This window comes from Metopolophium dirhodum, chromosome 1, assembly GCF_019925205.1.
Source record: "Metopolophium dirhodum isolate CAU chromosome 1, ASM1992520v1, whole genome shotgun sequence".
Lineage (NCBI taxonomy): Eukaryota > Metazoa > Arthropoda > Insecta > Hemiptera > Aphididae > Metopolophium > Metopolophium dirhodum.
The window spans coordinates 38,220,889-38,234,328 of record NC_083560.1 but is presented as its reverse complement, the minus strand read 5'-3'; the positions used below and the strand labels follow the sequence as shown (position 1 = coordinate 38,234,328).

General features: G+C 24.4%; 1 protein-coding gene across 2 annotated transcripts; it reads left to right on the top strand.

Annotated features, from left to right (window-relative positions):
* The first annotated feature begins 1,509 nt into the window (after positions 1-1,509).
* On the top strand, positions 1,510-12,874 carry LOC132936834 (X-ray repair cross-complementing protein 5-like). 2 transcript variants are annotated; one of them, XM_061003615.1, is made up of 16 exons: positions 1,517-1,604; positions 1,723-1,857; positions 3,125-3,238; positions 3,348-3,583; positions 4,556-4,678; positions 5,453-5,516; positions 6,448-6,582; positions 6,679-6,862; positions 6,955-7,085; positions 8,241-8,378; positions 8,611-8,750; positions 8,820-9,041; positions 9,112-9,248; positions 9,462-9,671; positions 11,540-11,670; positions 12,454-12,874. In XM_061003615.1, exons 2-16 carry the CDS (start codon positions 1,840-1,842, stop codon positions 12,469-12,471), a joined length of 2,001 nt encoding a protein of 666 aa, XP_060859598.1. In that variant the 5' UTR covers positions 1,517-1,604; positions 1,723-1,839; the 3' UTR covers positions 12,472-12,874. The 2 variants fall into 2 exon arrangements, with proteins under 2 accessions (XP_060859597.1, XP_060859598.1); XM_061003614.1 differs by having other exon boundaries at positions 1,510-1,857.
* Positions 12,875-13,440: the final 566 nt, after the last annotated feature.

Sequence of the window (13,440 nt, the reverse complement as noted above, 5' to 3'; positions counted from 1 at the left end):
ACAAGTGCCAAATAATTTACATTTAAATATTATAATACTCGATTTTATTATTTACTTGTATTAATAATAATGATTATTTTAATTAAATTCACGCGGTAATTATTTGAATGTTATAATATTTAGAGTTAGAAGTATGAAATATTTCACTACATGGTGAAATATTTCACAAAAACGTGAAACATTGAAATTTTTTTAACACAATATTAATGATAGTTATTTATCAATTATTAATTATATATTTATATAGTCCAAGAGTTCTAAGTATAATCATTGACATTAATGGAATACGAGTACTACGGTTGACATATTACTATATTAATTAGGTCTTGTTTTCGACTATATTTTATAGCAAAACTTGGTTATTTTCCCAGGAAATGACTTATCGTCGACGACGATGCAATGATCGTACAATTATTGTAACTAAATAATATTTATAATATATTTTATTAAGTTGTCAAACTTTACTATCGTAATCCTTATCTAAACGTTATAACTTTGGTATAAGCTTATAGCAAGAAAAACTATATTCTTATTAACACTTTGTTGCCTGCCTGCATACCACATTCATATTTATTATTATATACATAAGACATGTATAGTAATTAGTAGAATATATAATACCTATGATAAATATTGATAAGTTTATAATGCTGTACTAATGTTCAGTGTTCTAAATTCTAATGTAATAATTCAGTAGGTATACAATATACGTTTATAAGATTGTATACCTACTTGTATCATTTGAACATAAAAATATTTAAAAATGTTGTACACCATATTGAATGTATAATTCCAAAGGTCAGGTATACATATAGGTGATTATGAAGGTAGTTAATGACAATGAATAGTATATGTAAATACAAAACTTATTTAAAAATAAAACAAAATTTATTAAAATACTGAAATATTTTATACATTTGAAATATTTCATTTTTTAAATTTCATGAAATTTTCAAACACTAGTTATATTATCACCTATGTGGATATCGAATAAATGCATGAAACAAAAGTTCTATGTTCTTCGCCAGATCTATGGCATTTGTATGCTCGTCGGAACTCGTGCCGAGCGAATTTGTTATGGAGGTAATTTTTTTTTTAGTTCTATTTTTTTGTCACTTATATATATGCGTGTAAATATGTACGTAGCGTACCTGCCTATTATGTAAATATTTTATTTTGCTTAATAAATCTATATTTCTAAGCTCATATTACAATATATGTTTTCATATCTGCAAAATATTATCATACAAAAAAGTAACCAGACAAATATTGTAAATTATGAACATATTTTAAGTTCATATGAAATATAAATTTATATTAAAAAGTAAAATAATAATTTTATTTCGAATAATATTTTACGTCTTTACGTGTTTACGACCGATTCCGTATTTCTGTGATAACTGATAACTCAACTACCGTGAATCGTGATAGTGTATCGATGAGGAAAGCGCTGATGATTATGCGTTGTCTCCATAGACGCTCGTGTGATAATGATAAGAGACTCGTACGTTAACGTTTCCCGGTGTTTGTGATCAGCTACATTACTTACTACGTTTTATTTTGATTTTTCTCCAGTCGTTTTACTCGTTCACAACTATTTAAAAGTCAGTATTTTGCGTGTTTCCAATCGGTATTCCAGTCTCCAGGCTTCTTCTTGCTAGACGGCCACATAGTCCAGACGCCAGTATCGCATTTAGTTATATATATATATATATATTTCAGGACAAACTGAGAAAGCACTGGAGTAAATTGGTCGTTGACGCAAATACGATATATGTTTTACCTGTGCACAAGTAAAAGTGTATAAGTAATATCTAGTTATTGACGTACACTTTTCTAATGGCGGCTAATAAAAAGGTTGGTATTTATATTTATTATATTTATTCATTACCTACCGATAAAGTTTAGGAGGTTTATAACAATATATTAATAACCTGACTTTAGTGTATTGCTGCAATGGCTTTAGGTACTTAATGTATTTACTTATATGACTATATATATTATGTCAAAAGGAATTAAAAAAACTTGTATTGTTGCTGACCATACCTATCTATTTTGTTGTGGTGATAACCATACTATACCTATACCACAACTATCAAAGCCATTAATCTATAAACTAATAGACAGCGCATAGAGAGAGTTATTACTGGACGTGATTGCTAAGAGAGAAAAGAGAGGTTTTGGGCCGTTACAGTGTGCAAAACATATAGCCAAATACATGTTTTTTCTCTTTCATATGCTTATATATTATATTTTCTCTCTCAGTTATGTTGTCTGGATTAACCAACGTCAGGGCGGTATAGGAATCGCTGTCCATTTGTTTATAGGTCTATGACTAAAGCAATTATAATAATATAACAATATATTTTATTAGATAACTATTATTATTTTTATTTTGACTGTTAAAATAATGTTTCTCTGACCATTATGTGATGATGAATAGTTTTTAAAATTATATTATACAATTGCTTTCAATTAGAATACTTGTAGGTATCTTTGTTAAACATGACAGAAAGGATAATACATCTTTGTTGGTTCATAAGTTAAAGTTCAATAATAATTATTTAATTTATATCATTTAAAAATAAAGAGCCACTTATGTCAGAGTAATATGTCTATTACGCCTATTGTCACCTTGATTATATTTTGAATTACATATATTTAAAATAGGTACCAATTATTAATTCTAAATATTTGTTATGATCGACTGGGTCTTATTTATCATTTGTTTAATAATAAGATATTTTTATTTAAATAAATATTATAACAGGATTTCATTTTTTCTTTATTTGATATATTGAACTTTTTTAAATCTCTCCGGGACTCTGGGAATAATGCTTCAAGTTTTCAAACCAAAAATACACAAAAAAAAATGTGTAATTATAAAATAAAAATGTTTTTGAATAACTGCTTTTTTCAAGTTTATTCCAATATAAAAACATATTTTATTAATAAAATAATTGCATTATATACTGCATATTTGCGCTTTTTTAGTGCATATGTATACGTACAAATTTTATTGTTCCTTAGCGCATAAAGTTACGAGTCCTGATTATTGTGTATAAATACATTATGTGTTTGTGTGTTTATTATTTATTTATAATAATAATATTTTGTATTTTAGGAAGCAATAATACTTGCCATTGATGTCGGGAAAAATTCTTTACAACTAGATTCAGATGGAAAAACATATTTTGAAAAATCTAAATTTTGTGCTTCTATGATTTTAAAAAGAAAAGTAATTTATAACCTATATTATTAATTAATTTTTTTTTAGTATAAATTATAATATATTTATTATATATTATGTATTTATTGTAATATAAACATTACTTATTATGTTTTAGATATTTGCTGAAAGTAAAGATTATTTGGCATTAATATTGTTTGGGTCAAATCAAACAAAAAACCATCTTGCATCACAAGGATGTTATTATAATAATATAGAAATTGTTACTAGTTTAGGTTTAGTGACTTGGGATTTAATTAAACATATTAATAGTTTATCACCTTCAGATATAACACGTTCGGATTGGCTTAATACTCTTGTAATTGCTGCAGATATGTTGAAAAAGGAAACTCAGTATGTATATTGTATACTATTAGGTCGAATCCCGATAACTCGAATTGTATTCTTGCCCTTTTGAGTGTTTTTAAGTTCCGTTTGAGGTATACCTATAACTCAAATATATTATTTTTCCTCCTTGCAATTTGAATTATTGAGACTCGGCTATACTATTATAAAACGATATAAAATTATAACTTGTGCTTTGATTTAAAATATAAATTAATAAGAACTATCAAGTAATATAAATATAAAATAGGAATTTTTGGAATTAGTTCCTATTCAACTCATTTGTCCATTAATGTTAGATTGTATTCTAATGTAATTAAAATGTAATAACATTTTATTTATTTCAACAAACAAAACTATTCTTATTAGATCTGTAGTTTTTACAATATAGAATCAGTATTAAGTTCATTTCAAAGGTTCATAATTTACTTGACTTTTGCATTAAATTAAATTAAAACCTAATTAGATAACGAATTACAGGATATTGTTCGTATTATTTCTTGGATGTACAGTAGAATCTCATTAATCCAAATTAATTGGGGCTCTAGGTTGTCTGGATTAAACAAAATAACCAAAATAATGTGTATTTTATACTTAAGAATTTATATAATAATATACAAGATATAATACAACATTAGTATTAGTTGCTACATGCTACTATTATGTTCCAATAACAATATGATCGCAATTACATACTTTTATAGGAAATTTGTGGAACTTGTTTTCATATTTATTTTAGTCTGTTGCACAAACTACGTAGTTCATATATTATTAAACGTTTGTCCCGATTAAGCAAATCTGGGTTTTACTGTACCTAATTATAAGAACATCTTCGGTACTCATACATAACAACAAACTCTACAATACTAAATCCTTCTAAGCTAAAATTTTGATTTATTTGATCATTTCGCTGATTATTAATCTACTTTTTACTCTAACTTATAAAATGTTAATAATGCATAATATTTTTTTATTTTTTAGAGACAAAATATTCAAAGACCTCCAGATTGTTATGTTTACGAATCTTGCTACTGATATATCATTTGATAAAATTGATATAATTGCAAGGTGTATACAAACACAATGTATTAATTTAACCATAATGTAAGTTGATTTTAAACACATAATATTTATATTAAATTGAAAAAAATTATGGGTATTTTAATTTAAAATCTAACTTAACTAATTTAACTAGTTTTATGGTGTTAAAATGATAAAATAATTTTTGTATCCAATCTCAGGTGTCATCGCTTTAATTTAAAATTCCATCTTTTTTATTTAACTATAATTTTCATTCAAAAAAAAGCAGGGTATTTATAATAATTTATTTTTGTATCTATAATCACCTATTGGAGCTTAAAAAATTCATTGATCATAATACTCAGATTAGTATATGCCCCGGTTAGTACTTAAAAAAAAAAAATGTGAATATTTAAGCAATATTTTTTTTTTTTTAACAGCAGAGTAAAATAAATTTTTAACAGATACATATTATATATCCATTATCTAGACTTGATAAAATGTTCTAAAAATATCAAAATAGTCACAATTTTTTTCTTACAATATTAGTTTTTAAGTCGTAATTCCAAAAATATTAATCGTAAGGATATGAATCATTTTTAACTATATATGTATTATAACTTTCTATTCAAAATGTACTTTTCAAAATATTTAGACTAATTTATGAATATCATTGTTGAATGTGTCATTAAGATTTGCTGATAACTTTTTTTATACAAGTTTTTGTATTCAAATAATATTTTCTTATTTTTCTTGTAATCCAATGAATGAAAATCAATGATACACTATTTAAATCTCTAAAATTAATTGACAATCATTTATACTACCTTTAATAAAAAAAATGTTTAATGTTTTCAGTGGTAAAGATTATGAAGATATATTACTCAATACTGGGTTGGAAACATTTATCACGAAAACTGAGGTATTACAATAATATTATATAATAATATGAACAATGTATTATTTTTTTATATATATCATAATATATTCTTTAAAATTATAAATGTATATATGTTATTGGAAATGATTGTGATTCTATTCTATTTATAATTTAAATCTATTTTATAATAATAACTCATGAGGATATAACTCTTTGTGAATCTGTGGATTTTGATAGTATCAAACAGTATATTTAAATAAACTCTAAGTACCAAGGTAGTTTCCCAAGTGAAAATAAATTTAAATGATAATCAAGTTAGTTTGTATTTTGATTTTAGAAACAATTTTTGATTAGACAATTTTATTCTTAAGTTCTCTTGAGTCTTGACAGTGCCTAATTATCATCATTACCAATAACATATATATGAATTATTATTTTATTTATTAATCAAACGTCAACAATAACAGTGGTGGTCCGAGAGAAGATTCGTGAGTTTGATGGCTCATAGTTTTTTTTTTAAATAGTGTGAATCGTGAGTGGCTAGGTGGATTGTAGATTTAGATAGGAAATAGATACCACTAATTGTGGTAGATTGTGTTTGTTAAAATTTTTTTGCAAAAGGCATTTATTTGCTCAAATTATTTAATACTTTCATGCAATATATAATATATACTTGAAAGTAAGGCCTTTTATCAATAAATGGGTGGTAGGGTGGGTAAAATAATTATTGGTTGTCTCATACATAATATAAGTTTGCGCCGCCGCTGATTTATTATATTTTGATATATCTGGCATTTGTTTACTATAATTCGATTTAATCTGTAAAACATAATGTATAATAAAATTTTTTGGTTTTATTTAAGTCCAGATTAAAACTTTTGAGATTTTTCTTAGTTATACATTTAAATTTGTATGTTAAAATCAGATTAGCGAGAAGAAATAAAATCCTAACCATATTTATAATTATTTTTAGGCAACTGCTGTTAATTTTGATTCAGTTCTACCAAAAATTAGTAATTATAAACAAAAAGAAGTAACTCCGAGAGCTTGGAATGTCCCTTTAAGCTTTGGAAATGTTTTTAATATAAAAGTTATCGGTTATAAAAAGGTATTTACTAGTTAGTTTGTTTGATTAGTTTTAAAAATTGTTATTAGTATTTAAAAACTAATATAAATCAATTATTTTAATGTTTAAACATAATAGATAGATGAAACCCCTAAAAGCTTCAAGTGGTCCTTATGTAGGAACTATGATACACCAGATTCAATTACAGCAATGAATAAACATATTACATATTCTTATGTTGAAAATGGTGAACAAATAGAAGTTGATCACGAGAATATAATAGATGGATTTCGCTTTGGTGATACAATTATACCAGTCTCAGGTAAGTGCATCACAAAAACTATTTAAATTAAATAAAATTTGTATTCATTTGTTTATATATATATATATTATGTATTTTTTTTTTATATATAGATTTAGATATACAAGCATATAGTTATAAATCTGGTCCAAGAGGTTTACAAGTATTAGGGTTTACAAAAGCTAAAAATATACAAAGATCATTTTTAATGGATGGAGGATCATATATTTTCAAACCTTTCAAAGTAAATTAATATATTTTTAATTATTATTTACTTTTTCTACTTTATTGAATTATCTTCGATTTTAATAAAATTATTTTTAACTGAGGATTTTCAAAGAAAATTACATAAATTATATATATATTACCTATATTGTAGACAGTGGTGTTTAGGTAAAAAAAACCTCAAGGGTATATGCTTATTTATGAATTTAAGACAACAATGAAATTATGCAATGAATATTGTGATTTTATAAGCGATAAACTAATAAGATTCAACCCTTCAAAAAGCCATCCTCTTCTCTCATTAAAAATTATTTTGCAAAGCTCTTACATTTCGTAAAACATACTCCTAATTCATAGATTTAAAAACTGCAAAAATATTTTTACTACTCAACTTTATACATTTTTATTTATTTATTAACAACTATTTCACAGATTTAACATTTTATAACATTTAACTTCGTAAAATTGGTAATCTCTTCGCAATTCATATTACGCTGTGATGGCAGTAACTCGAACATTTTGTTAAAAAAAAAACTGCATTAATTATGTTTACAAACGATGATCAGCTATAACTAATATGTTATAAACTTATTCGTTTAACCAATCTTAATTAATTGTTAAACAATTCTAACTTATAGATGATTGATAAGTATCATATGGAATTAAATAATACGGATTGCTTGATTTTTAAAAATTTTAAGGTAGGTATACGAGCGTATATTATGGGCAAATTTTCATTATCTTTACTTGGTATAGGCTAATATAGCAAATAGTAAATGGTTAGCCGTATACTCTGAAAACCACTGATTATAAGCATAAAAATGTTTCATGTTATTTTTTTATATTCTTAAAATAATGTATAGAAATTGAAAAACAAAATTATTTCTCTGTATTGTTTATAGAATGCTTGATATAAGTACCTAAATATGCAAAAATTAGAACACTCATATAAATATATTCTTAATGAATAATTATATATTTTTTTAAAGTGGTTGGGGAGGATCATTTTAAATTAAAAAATAAATTCATTACTCCGCCCAGAATCTAAAACATAAATAATTATCATTTTTCATGTATATCAATTATTATAATATTAGTTCATATATTATATTAAGTTATTTTGTTCAAAAATGTATAATAATAATTTATTTAAAATATTTATTATTTATTGTAGGAGGATATAGTTGAATTTAGTGCTATTTTCAAAGCTATGGTCGAAAGGGAAGAATTAATGATTATTAGAAAAGTTTATTTAAATGATTGTATGCCAACCATAGGTGCAATGTTTCCTCAAAGAGAAGATGATGAAAATGTATGTATATTTTGATATAAAATTAAGTTGTACTTATTATATACCTAATAAATCTTATTATATTATAAGTAGTTTTGTTTGTTTAGCATTATATAATATATTTTATTATATTACGATTAATTATTTATTTAGCATTAACCTACACAAACTGTTCTGTATATTATATTATATTGTATCTAATGCATACCATGTTGTACCAAGTTTTTTTTTATTATATACATTATTGTTTTAGTATTTTGTATGTGTTAATCTTCCATATGCTGAAGAAGAGCACTTGTTTAAGCTTCCATCATTGAAAACATTTAAACCAAATTATGAAGAAAAGAATGCTGTCCTTAACCTTATAGATGCAATGAACTTAGATAAAGATGGGTAAATTGAATTTTGATTTTTTATTAACCATACCTAAATTGTTAATTTTACTTATTGATATTATTTAAGAAATGAATTGTTCATGCCAGAAAATACACATGATCCTGAATTACAATATGTGTATGATTGCATTGCTCAAAAAGCTATTAATCCAGACAAATTGTTAACAAAAACAATCCCAGAGTATATTCAAAGTTTACTTAACCCCCCTAAAAGAATTATGGAAAAGGCTAAGCAACCTATTGATGAAATTATAAAACTATTTTCGCTTCAACAAGAAATTCATGAAAAGTATGTATTTCAGAGAATTAAATAAACAAATAATGAAAATAATATATAAATTTTATTTGTTTAATTGAAGTCCAATTGAGGATGATAATACTTCAAAGTTTGATTGTGATGAAGAAGTAGAAAATTCAAAACAATGTGTGATTACAGCATTTAGCCCAATAGAAGATTTTAATAAACTTTTAGAAAATGGATTTAATTCTGCAATAGGTATTCCTAAATTTAGTTTTAGTTGTAGAAATAAATTTTATTTGTTGTATTGTATGATTCTCTGTAGTTATGTAAATCAAATTCCGTATTTTAAATGATTTGTCTTTTATAAACATTACATACTATTTATTAGAAGTTTAGACCATAATGTAGTATTTTTTACAGTAACTCTCCAAAATAATTTTATAATTTTTATAATAATTATTATTTTAGTTTGTGGAAAGATGAAAAACATAACTCTAGACCTAATAGAATCTAGTACAAGTATGGAAGATTTAGAAAAACCAGCATCAAATTTGAAAGCCTTAAGAGAATTTTATATTCATGATAACGATGTTAAGTCTTATAATAATTTGATGTATCTTGTAAAAGATTCTGTTCTTTTATCCGGCAAAGAAGAAATGTGGTCACAATTCATTGATAGTAAGTGTTTCATAAATGTTAATACATTAAATATTATAATAGATTTATGATGTAGATTAGTCTAAACTAATTATTGATTTATTTTAAATATTTCTTAATTTTTCTTTTGGAGTGTTTGATTCAGCGGCAAGGTTTCAACAAAATTTTAATTTAGTTACAAAACGGATTGGTGAAAATGATCTTGTCTATCAAAAGTATAAATACCAATATTGTGGCCTAGTATTGTGCAGTGGTTGGCTTCAGTCACAAAAGTATTCTGAAGTCAATCATCAGCCAGTGTCACTAATTCCAGGATTCACCCGGGTTTTAGTGACAAATTCTCGCCACATATACACATGTTCTAACAAACCCTCCACCACAGATAAATACCTACAAAATAACCTTCGGGCTAATGAACATAATATTACTCAATATTATGATCATGTTTTCTGAAAAAAGTTTCTTTTACCTAGTGAAAAATATATAGCATGGTTATTACTTTTGTCCATTATCATTGCACCAATAATTCAATTAATATTTAAAATTAATTTGATGGTGTTTTGTAAAATGACTGCTTACTACATAATTCAAATTGTTCAGGAGGAACAAAATAGTGTTTTTAAAAATGATAACATTGAAATCGGTTGATCTCGGATATACCTTCATATAGTTGGCATGTTTATAATTTGATAAAGCTTATCATTAAAATGCTTGAACACAATATGTGAATTATATTATTATCATTCAAAATGAAAGTAGCTCTTTTATAATTCAGATTCTTGAACTAATAATTGTGTTGTAAAATTTTGCCCTTTTAACATGTTCAGTATAAATATTTTTTATTTTGTTTGGATGTCTTGGATACCTTGTATAACAAATAAACATAAATATTTTTAACCACCTATTTTACAGATAATGCCCCTATTTTTTCTGTGAATTTTAATACCAAAATATCATTTTTTGATTTGTTGTATACGTCTTTTTTACAAAACACCATCTATATTTTCTTATGATTATTGTTTTTAAATAATAAGTAGGGTAGCAAATAATATTTTGGCCCCTGTAAAAATATAATTTTCATTTCAATAAATATCTTATCTTTAGCAGTGACATCAAATCTTAAGATCATAAATATTTTTAACAATGCTTTTTCGGTAGAACTATGGTGTTATAATATACAAATACTTAGTATTTAGTCTCAAAAGATTTATCTTATCATTGTTAAAATATTTTTATAGTGTAGATTCTAGAGAATTCTAGAAATTCTGTAAAAAATTTTGGAATTTAATTTTCCAAAGAATTGTACTGTTAATTTTCTAATCACTGAACAAAATTATAGAAATATTTTACATATTATGAATTGATTAATGAAATCAATAATTTTGTTCAATGATTGGAAAATGAACAAGCACAATTCTTCGGATAATTAAATTCCAACATTTTTTCACCATGGATATTTATAAATATTTAAACACTGAGGATTCAGCAATTTTTAATTTTTCATCTATAAACTATACCCTGTCACAAAAGAGAATAATCAGTCAGTTTTTTGTCAACACTGTTCATCTCTGACCAATGATCCGGTGTTAGCGTATCACGTGGTTCTCTATGCGCCAATCGCATCAATCACGATGCATTAAAAGTGATTGTTCTCTTTTGAGACAGCGTATTGATATGTAGACAATCATAGATGTTAATAGAATGCAATCTTTTATTAAAGATAAGATGTATGTTCATATAATCAAATTATTATATTTGTATATAGATACCTCTTATTACTCTTATTGAATGAATATTATTAAAACCAAACATGTATAAGCTATGAAATAACTTAATAGGTATATATTTTTAATCAAACACATGTAATAAAATATCAATATGTATTTAAGGTGGAATAGGACTTATTACAAATCAAGAGGTAGAAATTAGTGATATTACACAAGAATTATCTGAAAACTTTATGAAACATGAAGTTTTAGAAGATGTTACAGCAGACTTTATCATTGATGATGATGATCCAGTAAGTTTATTTATTTTTAATTACATATACATATACATATACAGTGTTTAAATAATAATTCAGTTAAATTTTCATTCAAAGGATATTTAAGATTATTAAATAGGTTAAATCAATATTCTGAATAAATTCAAAATATTAATTTAAATATATATATATAAATTGAAGAAAAATAAATATATTTCATACAGATTTATTCAAATTATTAATAAAAAAGTGTTTAAGTAGTAAATATATATATATTAATGTTATTAAACTTATTCTTGAGCATAATATTATGTATTATTCAAACATTGTGTGTATACCCCAAAACCATGTTGTTGAACATATTAGAAACCCGGCTCATCTCCTCTTCTATTACTAATTCAACTATAGTTAGTAAAATTATATGTTTTCGATACCTTTAATAATGGAAGCGCTTTACAAACATATACAACCGTTGGGATCATAGCTGTAGGTGCGCGTAGGAATTTTTCACAGTGTGTGCCAAATTATTTTAGCAAGGGTTACTACTTACTTAAAGTACACTACACGTGAAAGTACTCTAGGTGAACAAAGTATAATTAGTGTATCATACAATATATAAATATATATATATATGTTACACAACAGATTAATGATTATATACTCGATAATGAATGACTGGTTATTAAATAAACAAACAATTTTTCAATCAAACATTTAAAGGAGGCACACATTTTTGCTACACAACCTGTTGCACACCTATGATCATAACATGTACTTCAAATACAAATTTTAATTAAGTCTGATTTTCTTTTGTTTCAGCTGAAAGAATTTTTGTAAATGGAACAAGTATAATTATATAAGTGAATAACACAAAGCATCTTACCATCTTATTATTGATTAAGTATCATTTTTATTATATATTTTTTGCCTTTTAATGCAAATTATGAAATTTAACTATTTACTAATGTACAATTTAATTTAACATACCATACAAAAATCAAGTGTTTTGTAACTAGTTAACTACGAAATATTTATGCACATAAATTCAAAATTGTTTAATTTTAATATGCTAAAGGATTTATATGTTTATACATTATTTCAAAAACGTTTGTTCCAAAAATAATGGTTGCAACATATTCATTATATAATCATAATATATCAATGTACAGTGTTAAATTATTTGTGGCACATAGGTACAACATTAATTTGATAATAATAATAAAAACAATCTTTTTTTTTACTTTGATTATCTGTATTGCCAAAATTTTTTACTGTCAATGCAGGTTTAGTACAGCTATTTTAATTTATTTACTAAATGTTCAACAGTATTTATTTATTAAACTTAATTTATAGTGTAGTTTATAACTTTATAAGCATTTAAAGTCTTAAATGTTAATGTAAATGTGGCAACTAGTCATACAACCAAACATACATAGTTTATACAATTATAAGCTCTTAATACATTGAATCAAGGCTGGACATTAACAAGTTAAAAAGTTGAAGTTCAGTTACTTTAAACTAAGTTAAATAACAAGTTACTTTTTTTTTATAGTAACTTCTAACTTAACGAGTTACATTCATAAGTTAATTAATTGTATTGGTATGCTAAGATAATTTTAGTCCTAAACCACAGATTAAAAATTTGTTCAATTTTATAAAAATAAAATAATAATAATCCAAAATATTAAATATATTAATTGATAAATAATAATTTATAATAATAGTGCATAATATTGCATATTCACAGAATATATTATATACCTATATTATTTATAGAAATGTTATAGAGATAACCACATCATTAAT